The sequence below is a fragment of the Ceratotherium simum genome, chromosome 13 (genome assembly GCF_057802395.1).
Source record: "Ceratotherium simum simum isolate JZ-2026a chromosome 13, ASM5780239v1, whole genome shotgun sequence".
Taxonomy (NCBI): Eukaryota; Metazoa; Chordata; class Mammalia; order Perissodactyla; family Rhinocerotidae; genus Ceratotherium; species Ceratotherium simum.
The window spans coordinates 59,376,431-59,397,572 of record NC_141912.1 but is presented as its reverse complement, the minus strand read 5'-3'; the positions used below and the strand labels follow the sequence as shown (position 1 = coordinate 59,397,572).

Sequence of the window (21,142 nt, the reverse complement as noted above, 5' to 3'; positions counted from 1 at the left end):
CCATAACATTGTTAGTCCGTTGGAGAGTTGGGCACAAAATTTTAAATGCCCACCCTTATACATTGGTGTCCTTTCCTCTACATCATACCTTTTATGCATTTATTATTAAGATATATATCTCTATGCAACATTGGTGCGGGTATGGGCAGAAGATATTATTGAACTACTTTCCAAAATAAAACCATTCCATTCTATAGTTTCCCCCAACATTGAAATCCCCCACCAGAGTGGTACATTTGTTACAATTGATGAATTTACATGGACACGTCATTACCCAAAGTCCATAGTTTCCACTGGGGTTCACTCTTGGTGTTGTACATTCTGTGGGTTTTGACAAATGAATAATGACATGTATCCACCATGATAGTATCATACAGAGTATTTTCACTGCCTTGAAAATCTTCTGCAATCCACCTATTCATCACTCCCTCCTCTCTTACTTATGGCAATCATTAACTTTTTACTGTTTTCTTAGTTTTGCCTTTTCCAGAATGTAGTGCGGTTGGAATAATACAACATGTAGCCTTTTCAGATTGGCTTCTTGCACTTAGTAATATGCATTTAAAGTTCTTCCATGTCTTTTTATGACTCGATAGCTCATTTCCTTTTAGTGCTAAATATTATTCCACTGCCTGGATGTATCACAGTTTAGCCATTCACCTGCTGAAGGACATCTTGGTTGCTCCCAAATTTTGGAAACTATGAATAAAGCTACTATAAACATCAGTGTGCAAGTTTTAGTATGTTCATAAGTTTTCAGCTCATTTGGGTAAACACGAGGGAGTGGGCAGTTGATGGATCGTGTAGTAAAAGTATGTTCAGTTATGTAAGAAACTGCTAACTGTCTTCCAAAGTGCTATACTATTTTGAATTTTCATAAGCAATTAGATAGCATTATAATTTTTTTCATAGAAATTGCCAAAACTAAAATCCATCAGTTATTTGTGTGGCTATATTTTAATGTGTGACCAAACACTCCTCTCCTCTCCTCTCCCCTCCCCTCTCCTCCTCTCCAATAAGCTCCATGAGCACAGGAACTGTGCACATCTTGTTTGTCTCTTCTCCAGGTTGATACTACATAATAGACTCTAAGTAAATCTTTGTCAAATGAAAAAGAACATGAATGGGGCTATAAATATTTTGGTGTTAATCATATAATAAATTTGCAATACAACGGCTATTGGATGCAATGCCATACACCATTAAAGACATAATGGATTCCTTTCTAATAACAAAGTGATTTAAAATATCACTTGAGCCATAAGCTACTATTAAATTAGTTAGCGTTTGTGAAGCCTTAACTATTTGCCTGGCTGTTTGGATGCATTACCTCACTTCCTGTTTAAAACAAACTTGTGATTTAAAAATCATTATTATCCCTATTGTGCAGATGAGGAAACAGACCCAGAGAGCTTGGGACACTTATCTGCAGCCGGCAAATGTTAGAATTACATTTGTCTGGTGAATCCAAAGACTACGCCCATAAACACTAACTAGGTCGGAAAGGTTTTATTCTGCATTCAACTATAGTTCTGGATCTTCTCACTCAGAGCTATGCTCAAATTTCTCTTGGCAAACACAGTCTACACTAAAAGGGATTTAAATCATATAATTCCTACGAAAATTCTCTTATATTTTTACACCAAAATTTTTTATTTCACGTGGCTCTTACATTATAACAAATGGAAATGTGCATTTTACAACTTCCTGTTTATTCTATAAATAATTAAATGCAGGCTGGGCAGCAGGAGGAAATATGATAACCCGCATCTACTGCATTTCTTTGATGATAAAAACCAATCTCTATTTCCCTGCTTTTTCTGGCATTGCCACTGAGAAACAGCAGGATTTTAGTGCTTCCCTTGTGGCCTAGGAGTCTTTTTTCATTCATACCAATGCACCTGGTTTAGTTATTTTTTTTCCTTAATTAAAAATAAATGAAACTAAGAAAAGAGCCAATCCATAGGGAAGGGGAAGACCTGTTGCTTGCCCCTCTCCACACAGCTCAGGGCACTGATGTTCAGCACAGCATATTTTGCTGGCTGCATTGGATGTATTTTAGGTGTGAGGTGGTGTCCTTGTACAATAGTGCTTGATTTGTTTTTGTCTTACTTTGTGTAACTGTTTTCATGTCATTTGTGCTTGCATTTCCCAAGTAAGGGGAGGATTGTGTGCATATTCTCAGAATTTGAAGGTCAGCTTCAAAGCATTCTGTAAGCCTAACCCACTTCAATCTGAAGGGAGAAAGATAACATGTATTATCACAGTATTTACAGAAAATAGATAGGCTTGGTGTTCAGAAGCCATCCTGTTTAATGTTTTAAAATGAAGATTCCACCTTTATGTTTCAAATGATATACCAGGGAAAGGAAAGTGTAAAGTGATCAGTGTTTTGATGAATCATGGGTGTGTGTCATGCACACAACTGTGGCTGTTTTGGGTAGTGTAGAATAGCAGCCCGATGAGAGAGATAGACAGGTAAATGACATTTATTAACGAATGTATTTTGGTAGACGTGTATATACAAGATTCTATAGATGTCAAAATAAAAGTATAGAGCCCGACTTGATTTTATTAAATTGGCTCAAGAAGGAGTTCCAATAGGAGAGCAAGCCTGAGTGACAAGTGTGGCGAGAAAGACTGAGTGTGGGTTGAAGTTGCCCCCAGAGAACGGGTATGGAAGGTTGCAAGTTATTTGCTAGGAATGCAAATGGAAGGATGTGAGGGTGTATTATTTTTTTAAAAACATGTTATTACACAAGTTTTTAGCACTTAGTATGTGTATATTATTGGAGTTGGATTAACAATTATTTGAGATGTGGTTTAAGGGGTTCAAACAAGTAAAGAAGAGATGCAACATGAATAGAAACAACTATAACAGACTAGAAAGAAGTGCGTGGCATAAGGTGTAAACAAATAAGGATTATAGGGATTCAGAGAATGAAGACACTATTTCCATTGCAGGATTAGGAAATAATCGTGAAACAAAATCTTTTCTCATGAGCAATAGGAAACATACCCTAAATGGTATAGGTATTTGGTGTAAGAAACAAAGTCTTAGCTTTCTACTTGCCAGCTCTCACATGACAATTGGAGAATCCTGGGTCTTCACAACGGTGAACCTATAGTATCTGCTAGTTTCATCTGTCTTTCCCGAAATAGCAGATTAGCCCAGGGTATCTGACTTCTGAGAAGTTTTAGTGGGTCTGGTACTGGTACATATTCAGAGCTCTGAATCGGGCATCAGACTCTAGGACTGGTGATTCGGACGTTAGTCTCAGAGAAATCTTTAACATACCTGATTTCAGTGAGAGGGGAGTTTGGAAATACAATTTATAGGACACCATTGGCTTTAGGATCTCAGAGAATTATTTGCATCAGTCACACTGACAATTGGCACCTGTAGTGACTATGATAGTTATTAAATGATTCTGATATGATGCTGACAGAGTAGATTCTCAATTTTGTTCTGTTGAATTAAATTAAATCAAATACAAATTAATTGAATTTAAATTAAATACAATGTATTTCCAACATGAACTGTACCACGGTTAAGCCTATAACTTTAAATTCAAACTATTTCTACTTTCAAAGCCCAATATCTATAAGTATAGTTAATATATAAGACTATCACTAGCAACTCTTTGATTAGGATCACAGAGATAGAAAATAATTGACATATAATTGAATTTATTCTTTGTAGAAAGTTGATAAAATACCATCCGCTTAAATTTTAGAAGTACCCTATTCATATATATCTTCTAAAACATAATATGTTTATTTCTATATGGATTGTTTTATTTCCAAAAATTGATCTGGACTTTTAGTTGTTTTTTTTTTAGTGTGAAAATAGTAGAAAAGAATTTAGAGCAAATTTATTACAATTTATTACAAAGTTTTAATCCAATCTATATGTAAGTCCAAAAAATGTAATTTGTGCTTTTTATGTACAGATGCATTTACCAGTACAGAAAAAAGTAAAAAAAGTTTACCTTCATTATAAATGTATTAGAAATATTTATATATATCGTTCTGAGTAATTTATATGTATAATTCATTTTTAAAAGTATAGCTTATTTATCAAATTGTACCTTTCATTTAGTAATTAAAATCTGGTTCTCAAATTATTGACCCATTGTACTCCACAGGCTTTTTTAATGTCACTTGTGAACTTCAGGGGAAAGTAAATAGTATAGTATGAAAATCTTGTTCCAAGACTCCAGTTCAACACTTCTAATCAATTTCAGTTGACTAGATCAAAGGCTCTTTGGTCTCCAACTCATTAGACCTATTACTCTTCTTTTATTCCATCCTGAAGCAGCCTCACATAGCCTGAGACCACAAGCTCCCTAAGAGTGTCCTTTGCTAACCTACGATCTCACACACTGAGCTAGACATTTAAGGACTATTTTTGCTCTTAAAAAGACTCCTGGGATTGCAAAATATGTCAAACAACAATCACAATATGATGGATAATAGCCACAGTTAAGGTCTGAACAATGTTTCATGAAAGTACAGTGATGTGTATTAAAAGAAAATTAGGGAACATAGAAGGTTTCCAGGAGAATGTTGAGCTGAATCACAAAAGCTGAGTATCTAGGGTACGTAGGTTCATGCGGGAATATGTGACAGTGGTGGGAATCAAGAAGTCAAACAAGATATATGAAGTGGGAATTACCATAACATATATGAAAAAGTGCTAAAAAATAATAACAAGTTTTGAAAAATGGACAGTGACTTTGTGTGCTAGACTAAGTCATTTTTATTTTTTCCTAGGAAGAGAGGTAGCCCACTGACTATTTTTTAAGCTGAGGAAGGACCTGGTCAGACTTTTATTTTGAAAGATAACTCTGGCACATATTCTGTCCTTAGTAAACATACTTTTGAAGACTTGCCTGTGAAACAATGTCTCTTGACCTCTTGCCTCATCAACTTTCTGCAGTAATATCTGTTGTCTGAGCATTCGTCTCTAGTATTTACCTCGGCTTCTCCCCTCAGCTATCATATTGCATCTTCCTCTGGCCAGATCAGCAAAAAAGTCTGATTCAGTCCAGTTCTCAAGATCTTTATCCCTCCACTCACTGGTCCTCTAGAAGTTGTCCCTGCAGATTAGAATTGTCTAGAAAAGCAATGAACCTGTGCTTTCAGAGACATCATCACTAAAGCAAACCCCTTGAAGATCTGGTAACCAAATTCAATGAGAAGAAAGAAAGTTATCTTCCAAGAAAGTAGAAGCCTCCTTATCAGACACCAGGGAAGTGCCTATCTCACATTTACATAGGCACCATAAAACTTAGATGGGGTGAAAATTCCACAAAGTCTCAATATTCTTCAGACTTTATGCAGCTTCATGGAATTATGGACGCATAGATTTTGTTCATGGTCTAGAATTTTAATTCTCATCTTTATACTTATTTGAGAGAGAAAAAAATAATAATTTATTTGAATCAACAATGACCAATATACTTGAAAGAATTTTGAAGGGTTTTTGGCCACATATTGTAGTGTTCCCAGACAGAAATCACTCCTCTAGGAAGGGACATTTAAAATTTTCTTGACAGGCTACTGTGGACTACCTAGGATTGATTATAAAACAGGACCACATTGCAGAGTTGCAGGATAGATTCTTAGGAGCCATTCTAGATGAATTAGCTTAAACTTGAGAGAGGGAGAAATATATAAACATGATGCATCACATTCAAGGAATGGGTAGACCATCTAGCCACATCTTCTGCCTTAAAAGAGGAAGAAGATAAATAAATGCACACTGGGGGAATGGGAATTCCTGTTTGCTGTCAAGTCATCACGAGGGAAGAAAAGAATGCTAGCACTATATGATTCTTGAGAACTAGGGCACCTTTTTGGTAGATGCTTGAGGTAGCAAATAAATACAAGTATATATTTTGCTCTAGTGCCACACACAGCCTAGGCAGAGGGATAATTCACATCGTCTGTAACTATCTCTCTCTATATATATCCATTATATAGATAACCACTCTTTGTACCAAGGACTTGCATAGATCAGACTTACTTCTCCAGGTATGACCACTGACCCAGCCTCTACAGAACCAGTTTAGATGATCCCCATCCACTCCTGGGGGCTCTATCACATACAAAGTACTACCTGAGGAAGCTTTCATTTTCGGAAGTTGAATGCTTAGGCTGCATCATTTTTATATCACAAGATTCATATGAGGTTGTGCAGGGTTTTGATCATGTAAATTATCAACAGCCTTCAGATTTTGGAAATCTGATGGATATTTCACCAGATTCCTGTTCCAAAATCCTAATTTCCTGTCTGATGGAGTTTTTCAAGAAAGGTGGTTTTTCACAGGCACTTGGGCTTCAGCAGAGGTCTTCCAGGAGCTTGGAGGTCTCTTGGTCCAGTCTTGCCCTTTCCAATCCATCTCATTGTGTATCACAGAGAAATCTCTGTGGAGTTATATACTTGGAAAGAGAAGAGGAAGGAGAAGAAGGAGAAAGAAGAGAAGGAGGACGAGGAGAGGGAGGAGAGAAGAAGCAGCAGGAGGACTCTCATATTTGGTTGCTTGTTTTTCTTGTAATATAAAGGCATCTGAAGGGTCATTTTGTGTTTTAAACATCAATTAAACAAGTCATGGGTGAAAATACTTAAATATTTTGCAAGCACAACTACTTTAATTTATTGAGACAATTTTATAAACATTATTTATATATTCATTCAATGAATACTTATTGGCTGGCAGCATGAAGATAGTGTGCTGAGTATAGTACAGAATGGAACAGACATACACTTCTGCCTGATGGTGCTTGCAGCATACCAGGAAAGACATATAAATCAAGGTAATAGACAAAGAAGAATGACACTCAAACTGTACTTAGTTTCTGAAGGGCAAGAAAAAGTAAGGTGAGAGAAAAATAATGTAGATGGCAGAGAAGATCTCTCTAAGGAGGGGACATTTAAGTATTACCTTAGGGATGAAAAGATATAATCCAAGGGAAGAGTGAGAGTATGGATGTGCTGTCACGTAACAACGTACGTGAGGGTCATGAGTAGGAAAAGACCTTGCGCCATATAAGGAAGTAAAGAGTAGACAATGTGAGTTCAGCACAGTAAGTATGGTGGGAACAAGAGAGAAGATCAGGCTGCAGAGTCAGATTATATAGGGAGTCATAAGAACAGCAAATAGTTTGAGTTTTATTCAAGTATAATGGAAATATATTAAAGAGTTTTTCAATAGAGGAGTGACGTGACCTTACTCAGATGTTTAAAATATCATGTCTGTTCTATGAAGAAGGGTTTGGAAGGAGGTTAGAAGTAAGATCAAAGAAAATAGCCAGATGATGGCTTCATCTATGGTTGTGGCAAAGCAAATAGAGAGAAAAGACATGATTTAAAATATACTATGAAAGAATAAGCAAGACATGGTATTGTGTAGATGTGTTAGATAGCAAGAAATAAAAGATAACTTGAGCAATAGAGTGATGCTAATACATTTATTGAGAGAGGATGGATGGTTAGAGGAACATGTTAGAATGGAGGGGCTGAAACAGCAGCTCAGTTCTGTAATACTGCACATGTGAAGTTTAAGGTCCCCCTGAGATATTTGACTACTGATGCTAAATGAGTAGTTGGTTATAAGAATATACTGCAGAGAGCTGTGAAGTAGAGATATAATTTTAGGGCTCATCAATATATAGATATCTTTACAGTCTTTTGCACAGATGGCAACACTTCTGGGGAAAATGTAGAAAGAAAAGAGAAAAAGTTGAAGATAAAGCCCCAAGAAATTTCAAATTCGAGGCCGGAAAAACGAGAAGAAGCCAAGAGAGGAGAGTGAGAAAGGGGGAGAGAGTAGGAAGTATGAGAGAAATCAAATGTTTCAGAAGTTAGTGGTTGATTCTGTTAAATGCTGTTGAGAATTTGAGTAAGATGAAGACCAAAACCTATGCTTTGAGTTTAACAGTATGGCTGTATTTCTGGAAATTCACAAGAATATTCTCAGTGACATGACATGAAAGCTAGATTAGAACGGCTTGAAGAAAGAACGAAATGTGTAGAGGATTTGATGAGTATCTCTTTTGAAACATTTGTCTAGAAAGGGGAAGAAGAAGTGGCTTTTAAAAGTAGCTAATTAAAATGTGTCTTCAAAGGAATGTTATCTTTTAGTCTTTTCCAACAAATGTTTACTGGTCTCCAACTATGTAACTATGTACCAGACATCATCCTAGCCCTGACCATTCAGTGGAGAGTGGAACAAACAAAGTCCACTGCCTAGAGGCATTTTAACATGCTGGTAAAGACATACAAGCCAAGTTGGTGTACAAACAGTCATACAATTAACAATTCTGATTATTGATGTGGACTCTATATATTGATTTTATATAGGAAATTCTAAAAAAACTAAAAGTGGAAATATCTAGCCCAATTGTATAGCACAAAAGAATCTCAATATTACATATTTTATACCAAGTGTTCTTAACATTTAATCTCTAATCATTAGTATAGGTTCTTTTTTTATCATTATGGGTGAATGATATTAATCTTCAAATCTCTGGCTTCCTCCTCTGTGACCAGCCAGAGAAAACTCTGCTTTTAAAGGGCTCATATAATTTCCCTTTCTTAAGGTCAACTCTACCAGGGAACATTACCTAACCTAACCATGGGATAAAATCCATCTTGGATTATACAGGGCCTATAAGTTGGTGGTTGGGAGGGTTGGGGTGGGCAGAAAATCTTGGAGGCTATCTTAGAATTTACAGTTCTGCTTACCACAGATGGATGGGAATAAAGTTTCACCTTGTAACTTTTTGCTCCTTATCTAACCAACAAGTTATGGGAGAAGTATACTAACTAGATGTAAACTATTTATTGGTTATTGTTCACCAGTTGGATGGTGATTTGTAACTTGTTACCTGAGAACTTTACGTAGAAAAATTTAGGTAGTGAAATTTTTATAGAATTGGAAATGACGTAAAGGATGCAAAAGTTTGCCAAAAAGCAGAGATTATTTAAAGAGAACTTCAGTTTAGTGAACCTTTCCTAATGAAACATGATAATTCCAATTAGCATGAATTGAAAGTTTCACTGTATGAACCCGGGAAGAATTTATTGTTTTTTGGAACTGTAATTGATGGAGGAACTAAGCCTATACTTAGCAACTGATTTGCTTGGTTACTTTATCTTGGTTCCTCTGCCTGATGTTTCCTCTATAATTCTACAAGGAACACTGTTATGAATTTAGCATACCAATCATCTGAACTGTTCCTTCTAATTATCAAAAAGATATTTCTTTTTAAGAAGGCAAATATCACCCTGAGCAAATTTTCAAAGAGCATCAAGCTACAAGTGGGTAGATTCAGTGTTATATAGTCTGGCAAGAGTAATATATATAAACAAGCCAACGTCATGGGTGTGTGACATGTGAACTGCACAAGACCTCACCATTAGAACACCGCCCCCCCCCAACACACACACACACTTGGTCTAATGTTCTGCTGTTGCTGACGTGAATATTTAACCATTTTCCAACAAGGGGCTCCGTATTTTCATTTGCACTGGTCTCCACAAATTATATAGACAGTTCTCTATATAAATAATGAAATATATTAATAATTTATATTATGACTGTGTTGGGAAAATTCAAGCTGTCAATTATTTTAGTAAGCTTTATAGAGTAAATTTGGCCCACCAATTCTGAGGAAAGTAGATTAAACCACAGAGTTAGATTATGTGAAACTGACTGTGACCACTGGGATTTTTTTACTGTATTATATACTCATCATTTCAAGTAGACAATAAGGATGAAGTACAACATTACATCTTCAAATGTTACTGTCAATGAAAAATAATAATCGACTGGGTGGTAAACATTTTGATAATAGACAATGGGTTGCTCAGATCTTAGCACATTGTGATCATTAACTTTAATTGATAGTGACGTTTGTTAAACAGGCTGTTAGAGTAGAAGAATGTTTTAATTTTATTACCTTAAATAATCAATAAAGGGTAGAACTGTTCATAGCAAATGTTGAAGATGGAACAAGAGGCAAAAACATAGCATAGTGATTGTGAGTGTGGATTCTGGAGCCTCATTGCCTGTGTATGAATCCTGGCTCTGCCATTTTCTAGCTCTGTGACTAGACAATTAGAAAAGGGCTATGGGGTGACACTGGTTTTCTTTAAATCATACTTTCTTACTTCATTGAAATGATTTAAGGGGAATTCTGCCTCAACAGAGACTCATATCTCCAATTTCCTACTCTATACCATATTTGGATAGCTAATAAGCTTCTCAAATTTAAAGTATTTAAACAGAAATCTTGATCTACCTCCAATCCCTAATTGGTCTTTGCTAGTATTCTTCAAATTAGTAAATGGCACCACTACTCATCCCATTGATAGGAACAAAAACCCAGGAATCAGTCATTAAACTTTCTTTTTCCATTCCAAGCATCAGTCTATCAGCATATATCAAAGACTCTACCTTCTAAATATATCCTGGAAGTAACCTTTACTCACTATATCTACGGTTTTCGCTCCAGGCCAGTCTATTTTATCTCTTGGATGGACTACTGCTAGCTTCCAACAGGTATCACAGCTTCCATTCTTTCCCCTACTCCAGACTCCCTTAAGAATCTATTATCTACACAGCATTACAGAAATCCTTTCATAATATAAATCAGACCAGATCATTTTCCTACTCTAAATATTAAATATCCCAACGGCTTCCCATCACTCTCCAAATTAATTCCAAATTCAACAACAAACAAATAGAGAAACAAATGATCCTGGCCATGTCTATGACCTCACTTCCATCCACTGATGGCCTTCCCTTATCCTCTATCCACACTGCCCATCTGGCTGTTGCTCAGACATACAGAGCAAGTTCCTGCCTCAGGGCCTTTGCACTACCATTCTGTATGCCTCGAATGCTCTTGCCTCATATATCCACATTAATTCAGATCCCTGATCAGAGGAGATTTCCCTGACCACTCCTGCCAAAACAGCCCTCCTGGTTGTTCCTTATTATTTATCTTGCAAAATTTTTCTGTAATCCACTTATTACTAATTGGTATTAATTCATTCTGACTCCTTTACTAAAATACAAGCTACTTGATGGGAGAAACCTTGCCTATCTTGTTGAATAGTTCATTCTCAGCACTTACAATGTTCACTGACACTTAGAAATTGATCAATAAATATTTGTTGAGCAAAGACTTAGAGGATGACACAATGTCCATGGAAAAGTGGATGACCATATTCTCATAAAGCTCTGATTCAAAAGATCCTATTTGCATTGTTTTCTTCAAATACATATTCAGAAAGAAAAATATATTTTTTAAGTCATGAAGTTTTGTAGAAATGACTACCATCATCTTGGTACATATTAAGTTTTCAATAAGTATCAATGAGTAAGCGATTATGCTGCTCATGACAGGCACTCAATACGTGTTTGACAGATGAATGAGTGAGTGAATGAGAGATGTATTGGCAAAGTAAGTAAACTATGGTAACCATGAATTTAAGAAAGAAATATACAAAATTAAAGGCTTACTGAATTAAAGCAAAGTTAAATATTTGAAATGCCTGTATCCTTCAGTGTAATCAAGCAGTTATGGAAAAAGAAATGACCAACCATTTATAAGGTATTTGTTTTGGTTTAATTTTCCTGTAACTAATAAAGAATATTATCAGAAAGAGCAGGTGAGGCAAAGATTGATATATTAGTGGAATGCTAGATGCCATAATAATAACCTCTAAAATTTCACTAGATTAATATAACACAAATTTATTTTTCATTCATATAAAGTCCAAGTGAGTGTTTCTGATTTCAGATATTCTCCTTCAAATAGAGATTTAGTGAGCTGGGCTACTTCCTTCTTGTGTCTCCCCTATCTTTATCACGTGTTTTTAAGGGTCACCATATAGAGGAAGAGGCTAGAGGTTCACACATAGCAGATTCTTAAGGATCAATCTGAAAATCCCACACTTCATGACCATTCACATTTCATTGGTTAGAAGTAAGTCACATGGTCACACACAAACACAAGAGTGACTGAGGGATGTAGTCCAAGAGTAAAAGGAGATAGGTTTAGTGAATGTGTAGTAAGCTTTGCCATGCAGTTTGGGATTTAACTAAGGAAAATATAGAAGTTTCTCAAGGATAAATTGTGTTCGCATGCATTGGGATGTATGTGTATATATACAGAGGAGAAAAGTTCAAACAATTAAAATCTACTTGGAGGAAAATTTAATTAAAAAAAGGTCATATGGTTTGTGTTGCTAGTACTTGGGAATCTAACAAGATGTTCATTATCAAGCTTGAAATTTGGAAAATAAATTCACCTTTGAGAGTTAAACTCTAAGAACAGCACATAATAGATGTGAGCCCAGGCATGCAACACGGGAAAGAGAAAGTATGGCTTCCTGGCTGCTGGACTTAAGTGTCACCTGGAAGAATGAATATATTAACGTATCCAACGATGTAATAGTCCACGCTATTAGAGAACGTATCAGAATCATAGACACAGATGTTGGCAGTGCCATGTAAAGTTGTCTAAGGATAGATAGCTTTAATCAGTGAACATCAAATATTCGGCATCATTCCTATGGCAATATCTTAGCCTGATGTCGTTAAGCATTTAAATCACCTAATTCTACATGTTTTGATCTAATGCACATCAAGGAAAACTGAATCTTGTGTAGCTATGCCAACACACAGGGAACTTGTTGCTTATGGGGTCTTAGAATCACTTAACCCTGTGGTGGTGATTTCTCAAGGTAGTGAATGATGGCTTCTGATTGTGATTCAGTAGGAAAATGCTGACCATGACCGTGCAAATACTTAGGAGCTGGACAACAGCTATGGTTCACTGTAAGCTAGTGTATTGGCGTTCTAGTCTCTAATCTAGTTTTACGTGCATTTTCATTAATCTGGAGGTCTTTCCAGGGCTTGCTGCTTACCCTTGAGTGCAGAAAAGGACAAATCTCTTAGTCTTTGAAGTATGGAATCTTAATACATATTATTTCTTGTTTTTTCTATCACTTCTAGCTCTACTTTTTACTATTTTCTATACGTTAGATTTATAAAGCAATTATGCAATACCAAGAATCCCCTGCCCTTTATAAATATATGCAAGTATTTATAAAATACTTGAGTTGAAAGTGAATACAGAATATACAACTGTGAAGCAAACCCTCCAAAAAAGGATATCTAAAGCAAAGTTTACATTTTGGGAAAATTAGTTACAATCTTGGACAAATACTAAAACAATGAAACAGGAACGCCTATTGAATATGTCTTTATTGTTAGGAAATAGGCATGTATTCATATTTTAAAATAATATTTGAATTGTATTTTCTTTTTTTCTTTTTTTCGAGGAAGCCCTGTGCTAACATCTGCCAATCTTCCTCTTTTTTTGTTGAGGAAGACTGGCCCTGGGCTAACATCCTTGCCCATCTTCCTCCACTTTATGGGACACCACAGCATGGCTTGCCAAGCAGTGCGTCGGTGCGCACCTGGGATCCGAACCAGTGAGCCCGCGCACTTAACCACTTGCGCCACCAGGCCAGCCGCTTGAATTGTATTTTCTTGAAGTTCACAATGATTCAATAGTATAACAATTTTTTAACACTACATTTAAAGGAGAGTCCTCTGCTCCATTTGTACTTATTTTTGCACGTATCACCATTCTCTTTCCTGTGAGCTAAAAACAATTTCTTTATGCGGAAATTATTTCATAAGTATATGGCAGAGACAGGCTATTCATGTCAAACTAAAGCAAATAAAGAACATTGCTCTGTGAGCCAATGCAAATTAAAATGATTCAAACATCACAAGAAAATGTTTTTAAATTATCTGTTGTAGAAGCTGCATTTTATATTAGCTTTCAACTAAATATGACATTTGGAGCAGAAAATTTAATTTGTAACTGAGCTTTTAAATCCATATTGACTAACACAGTGCAAATTCTTCACTGGAAAAAAATATCCTCAAAGCAAGTGTAAAATAGTATTTTGACTTAAAATTAGAGGAATTAAGAATAAATTTAGGCATTCAATTGAGTGTATCCAAAATTTGAGGGATTGAATTAATTTTGAAATATAGGTAAAATTTACTGAGGAAATTTTATTTTCAAACAAAATAAGGTGATGATTTGAGCTATCTAATATGAAAATGCAAATGGACCTCAAATCTAACTTATGAAGTCCTCTCTCAGGGACAAAGAAACTGTCAGCTTAATTGTGGTAATTGTCATTTGCAGACCTGTTCCATTGGGCTTCTTTGTGGTGATGAAATACGGAGAATTACCTGTTTACCTCCCATCTCTGGAATAACAGGTGCCATTTCTACACAGACATATACAGTGCCCACTCCTGCAACTTCAGTCAGTAGCTTTCCACCTACTGGGGCTCCAAGACTATGGACCATAACGAATACTTATCCAGTTGATCAAGGTAAGCAGATGAGAGTAAGTTATGGGGAAGTTTGAATTTGAGAAAGTGTATATTGAAGCATATTTTCTGACATTTCAATTTTTATTTTTTTTAAGATACATGGTTTTTCAGAGGTGTAAAATTATCTTAGAATTCTTGTTGGTTATGTTTTAAGTTTTAAGAATATTGATGTCCTTTGCTAATAAATACTCTTTCTGGAACAGGGCAAAAAAAATGTTGGTTAATAGTCTTTATTCTGATACGTAAATTTTGGTAAATAACTGGACCCCAATCCCAGCTCATTTTGTTTTAACTATTGGTAAAACTTATTTAAAAGGGGCTTGTACTACTTGCCTCATTATGTCTTTATTTAATATCCTCTGAATCACTGTATATAAATTCACAGTCCTATCAATTTACTGGAAAAATTCTCAGATTTTTAAAAATATCCTTTTTTCCTATTGTGAAATATTTTGACAACTTGAGTATGTTTTGATATGTCTTATCATTTAGTTTACTAAATCAAATGATGTCATATTGTAAATAGTATATCATATGTTAAATTCCAAATTCACCCTTAATATAGTTAATGTCACTCAGGATGATTGGAATGAGAATTATAGCCCTTAGTAACATATTCTTTGTTTAAGAAAAAATATTTTTGAAGGCTATTGGATATTATAAGCAGAAAGGTAGATTGCTCTATTTTTTGTCTATATAATCTATCTTCTTTTAAAGAATTAAGTTGAAATATGTTATCTAATTTAAAGAATATTTTACCTATTTAGAAAGTAAAGTGACACTTCTAATATTTCTAACCCAATACGTCAAATATCCATTCATTCTACCAATGACAAAAAGTCATAAATTTTCATGTTGTATAATTCAAAGGAGTCATTTGCTTTGGAATATGTCGATTCCATGCAACACCATTTGTTCTGATTTTGGTCCTCTCATGGAGTGTGAATAATTGGAGTCTTTGCATTTACGCAGTTTGTGAAGTCACTAAACTTCCTCATACCCTTTTATTAGAAATGTGGTTTACAGAGCCATGTTTGTCTGCGTATAATGGGTGCAAGGTGGCAATGCAGTTTGCAGAGGATTCAGCCCAAGGCCAAATCCGTTCATTTTTAATTCATTTTTCTGATTCTTTCTTTTTTGTTTTTTTTGCCTTTTCCTCTCTAAAGATCCAAAGCAGACAGACATTTTCAAGCATGATGTTCTCCCAACCGCTGGTTTGGCAGCGTTAAGTATTGGCATATCCTTTGAAAGATATTTCCTCAAAGAACTGATTTCCACTAAAGAACTTTTAGGAAAACACAGTCCTCCTTCTTCCACAGATGTTTCCTCCTCCCAATTTCTAAACTTTGGTGTTCAGGACCCAGCACAAATTGTCTGGGGCAAAACATCTGTACCACCTATGCCTATTCAAGCTTCAGCAGCCACACCACGATTCCTTTTCCCTGATAGAGAAGAGAGGACGCCATTTATCATCTCTTCCTTAATGACAGATTTTACTTTTCCTACACAATCATCATTTGAGAGCGATCGGACTGTTGCCTTATCAGCTGCTACAACGAGTTCAGTAATTAGTGGCATTTCAGGGGCTGATACTGAGTTAAACAGGCACTCATTAGTCTCCCATGGATTCCTGCTCACAAGTGCTTCCACAAGTGCACCTCCAGTTGTCTCTAGGGGGGCTCAAGAAGATATTGAAGAATATTCAGCTGTTTCCTTAATTTCAAGAAGAGAGTCCTGGAGATTGCTGAGCTCCTCAATGTCTCCCATTTCTCCTGCTAAGATAATTATATCCAAACAGGTAGCCATCTTAAACTCATCAACTCTGCACCAATTCACTACACAAGTCTCCATTCCCAGTGAATATCAGGTTATTACTGAAGCATCCAGCAACCGGAGACTCACAAACATCACATCACAGTCTGCTGATTCTTTAAGTGAATTAAGCCAAACATGTGCAACATGTTCTATTACTGAAATAAAATCCTCTCATGAATTCTCAGATCAAGTTTTGCATAGCAAACAGTCTCACTTTTATGAGACATTCTGGATGAACTCGGCAATATTAGCCAGCTGGTATGCACTAACGAGAACTCAAACGATTACTTCTGGGCATTCATTTTCTTCTGCTACTGAAATAATGCCATCAGTGGCATTCACAGAAGTGTCATCTTTATTTCCTTCTAAAGAGAGTACAAAAAGAAGAATTTTAACCTCAGCCTTGGAAGACTCCGTTACCCTATCAAGTAATTTGGATGCTAATTTATGTTTGGATAAGACTTGTTTATCCATCGTCCCTCCACAAACTGTCTCCTCAGACCTGAGGTATTCTGATTTGTCTTCAAATCAGACTCCTGATGGTCTTTCAGTATCAGGAAACATTTTAAAACTATTGAAAATAGGACAATATGGAGTAAACATGGGTCCCACTGAGGTACTGAATCAAGATGGTTTGCAGGGTATGCAAGAGAGTAAAGGATCTCATAAACAGCTCAAACCTCACACAACTGATGGTTCTCTAGACTTTGAATTAACCTTACCAAGTCATCCAGAAACTGTACATTCAAGTGACCTCAAAAACAACCTGCCACCGTACATGGACTCAATGTCTGATTTTTCAGAAGTAACCTCTAATGTTGCGTTTTATACAGTTGCCCCAACTCAGTCACTTCCAATACAGACCCCTTTCCCCACATCTGTTCTTATGCCAGATTGGAAATATTATACAGACTATCTGACCTTAACATCTGATTTAAAAGAAGAGGTCAAAACTTCTTCAGGATGGTCCAAATGGGAACTTCAGCCTAGTGTGTATGATTGGGAATCTCCTGCTGCAAGTCAGAGGCTTTCCATCACTAGATCTCTTACTTTGTCTTCACTGGGGTCCATTCCAGCACCTCGTCAGCTGATGATTTCTGGTGAGTTTCTCAGTTTCAGTTCAGTAAACTTTTAGAAATGAGTTTCTTTTCTATAGAGAAGAAAGAGCCTGTCGTGGTCACCAGGTGCTCTAAACAGCCTCTTTATAATCAGGGCAGCAGCCAGTTCAATGGAGATGGCGCCTGCTGTTATACCTGACACAGATGGTTATTCTTTACCCACTGCCACAAAGGCTACCAGATCAATATGGGAGTATGTTGGAGACAGCTATACTGCTGGCAAGCAATCAGAAACTGAACTAGTTCAATTCATTACAATGGATCTTTCAAAGTTTAGGAATAACTTTTATTATTCTCATTTCTTGAAATAGCTTCTCTGTCAGGTTGAACACAATATAGCGTACACTTTCTAACATTTTTTTCAGGGCTGGTATTTTTTTTTAATGGGAAAGACGAAGAAATCAAGGGAACTTTAGATTGGGTTTTTCCATCCTACATGGTGTGTTTTATCATTTTTTTAATGCAAAGCTGTCATGCTTTCATCGTATATAATTCAGAATATAATTTAAACTCATATCCTTTATTTAACAAAAACACTATATAAAAACTGAAACAAGTTAATATCCCATGTGTAAATTTGAATTCTGCTTCTTGAAATAATTAATGAAAAGACACTTTTCTTAAATAACTGTTCTTACTTTAAAGCACTTTAGAAATTACTAATCTTCTCTACTCTTGTAATTACTATCAAATCTGGAAGTATAAAAAAATGTTTAAAGAATTGTATTTAGCAAAAAGAGAGGATTTCATTTCCATTATTTAAAGTTCTATCTCATGGAACTTCAAGTGTAACTTTGTGGCAGTGAAGCTAATTTTTCTACAATGAGAAATTTCTAGGTTTTGTGTGTTTGTATTGGGGTTATGTGTGTATGCTTTAGAAGAAACACATATTATATCAATCTTTAAAAATTTTTAGGTGTGTAATTTATGGCTGGCAACTCAGTAATATGAAAGACTGAATCATTATATTTGGTATGTCCAATATGATATGATTTTCTTTACAAAGTTTCTAAAAATAACATAATGAATTTAATTACAAATTTAAATGTGGTATTCTCCTTATACTTTTATAAGTTTATAGGTTGTTGTATAACTCTTGTAACTCATTGACAGTGCCTAATACATCACATCTCACGTATAAGAGTCTTAGTAAATGCAGCTGAGTTACACTTTCTTCTCTCATACAATTCACCCCACAGCCATTCCTTGGAAATAATCAGGATACAAATTCTCCATCTCCAGGAAATCAAATCCTTGGTCTTCCCTTTATGAACAAAACCTTGTTACATGCTGTTGTTCCCATCCTCTTACTCCAATTGCAAACACTCTTTGATAATTTTGACTCTTCCAGTTCTCCTAGTCTTCCGGTTGTACTTGCCTCCCTAATCGTTTCAGACATGATAATCAATTGTTTACAAAGCACTTGCGGGCATTTTCCAATATGTTCACCTATTGTGTTAGGGTCAGATTGTGAAATAGATAGCAGACTCCAACTGAGTATTTGGGGAGGGTTTAACAGAGGGATTATTTGTAAAGATAAGGGTAGAGTTTAAGGAAAACAACGAAGGCTTCTATGGTTCTGAATGGACTAGTAAGGGCAGTATGTCATTGCTACCTCTAGGCCTAAGGGACAAAGGAAAGAGCAGATTTCAGGACCAAGAACCTAAAAAGGGAAGCTGCCAGTTTACAGAACCTACGGCCTTAAGGAGGAAGACACAAGATTCCAAGGCAAACCAAGCAGGAGGATACCAGGAGATGTATACCCGATCTCACTCTCCTCTTGTCTTCTAGTCTGCTGTTGCTTCCTATTGGTCAAACTCATTCATAGCTGTAAATAATGTTTAAAAACACATCTGGTCTAATCTCTTCACGTAAGGAAAAATGAGCTAGGCCATAGTAGAATGGCCTGCAATGCTAAAATCTTAACTAGATTCCATGACACTGCCACAATATAGAATGAGTGTGAAACAGATGCAGGGAGAATTTCCTTGTATGTTTCTAAAGTGGACCATTGACTGGCTACTATTTCTTTCCTACATGCTACTTCCAGGCCAGAAAAGTATAAATGTTAGAAAGCCCATAATTCTGGACTCCCTTGCTCTGGTGGATTCCTCATATTGCATTTGGTCACTGAGAAAAAAATGACACTGCAAGCAAGCTCTTGTGATTAGCGAAGTAAGGCCTGGTGGAGCTACCTCTATCAATACATTTCTTAGAGTTTTGTGTAACTTTTACATGATTGCTCGTTCTGTAGTACAGTGACAGCTCTATTAAGTTGAATCAAAGTCGTCTTTCTCAGCCATCCTCAAAACCAGACCAGTCTTTGTGGTTTGGTTTAACTCACGCAGCAAATGACGTTTAAGAGAAAAAAAGTAACATTTTCTAGCAGTTTGGTATTATTTTCCTATAGCAATATGACGCTCTATTTTTTTTTTTTAAGATGTTGGGGAAGGAAATAAAAGAGAACAGCCAAAGCTCTTGATCCAAATATTCTCTAATAGCACTGGATAACAAAAATAGTACATAAATAAAAAGTCTGTATAAATTCCATTTATTCCAATCATAGTTGTGAAATTCTGAATTTAAAAAAATCCAGTGCAATATTAATTAAATTCTGGTAAATGTCAATGGGATATTTTTTCCAGGGGTAAAAGGATGAGTTGATGAAGATATTTAATAATATAATTTAACGCATCATTAAATAAAAGACTTTGACACTCAATTTATAGTTTACAATGTTTATTTTTTCTCTTTTTCTCCTAGTCTAAGGAATTTACATTATCCCCAAATCTTTTTAGCATCTATTATTAGTTCTCAAACATAACAAAATATAAATAGCTCAGAAAAATATTCAATGTCATTCTTAATGTTGAAACAGAAGAGGTAATTCTGTTATACTCATTAACAAATCAAAATGCCGTGTCTACATGTATGCAGGTGTTTCTTACATACATTTATAAAATATAATGGAAAAATGCACTAATTAAGTCACGAAAAATACAAACTACTGATATTTAAAACTATATAGGACAAAGTTTAAAAGATTAAATTTATTAAATACCCTAAAAGGGGATAAATGGAGATGATATTCTTATTTGAGTTTCAGAAATGTGAGCCCTTATAAGTACTACATTTGAAAAGTACAAAGTAATTTCAAACAAGTTCAAGTGAGATAATCTTCAGAGCTTGATTAAGTCATTTTAATGTGCAAGAGTAGCTAGGGAGATGTTGACTAGGAATGGCAGTAAGAGAGCTTGTATGTTTATGTTAACATATTAACATAAACTGTAATAAAATATTATGATATTATTACAGGAATACAGATTAAAGGAAATAGAATAGAAAGTCCAAATACATGTTAGATATAAAAGTACAGAAAAAGGGGAAATCTGAATTGATAAAGATTTTAATATTCACTAAATTGTGTTTATGCATATTCTGTTATTTCGAAAACTCTTCCTCTGCATCTTATACCAAAATAAACTCTATGAAGACTAACTAGATAAAATTGCAAAATAAAACATTAAATAATCCAAATAAAATATGTCAATATTTATTTGCTCTCTAAGTGGAAATTTTTAAGCCTGAAAACAAAAATAGAAAATTACAAATAAAATGTCGATATTTTATAGTAGAATAACTAAAATTAATACCCTTCTCAGCCAAAAATAGTTATAAACATTGTTAAAGCAAATATATGCAAAAATGTGTTGCCTCATAGGATAAACATATGATTATAGAGTACTCTTTCAAATCAAAGAGAAAAAGC

General features: G+C 35.4%; 1 protein-coding gene across 1 annotated transcript in view; it reads left to right on the top strand.

Annotated features, from left to right (window-relative positions):
- EYS (EGF-like photoreceptor maintenance factor) overlaps positions 1 to 20,083 on the top strand; it is a 332,267-nt gene extending 312,184 nt beyond the window's left edge. The window contains exons 12-14 of the mRNA XM_087438772.1: positions 14,248 to 14,440; positions 15,607 to 17,355; positions 18,995 to 20,083. Of these exons, the coding sequence (XP_087294898.1) occupies positions 14,248 to 14,440; positions 15,607 to 17,355; positions 18,995 to 19,164 (2,112 nt within the window). The 3' untranslated portion in view covers positions 19,165 to 20,083. The remainder of the gene's footprint in view (positions 1 to 14,247; positions 14,441 to 15,606; positions 17,356 to 18,994) is intronic.
- The last annotated feature ends 1,059 nt before the right edge of the window (positions 20,084 to 21,142 follow it).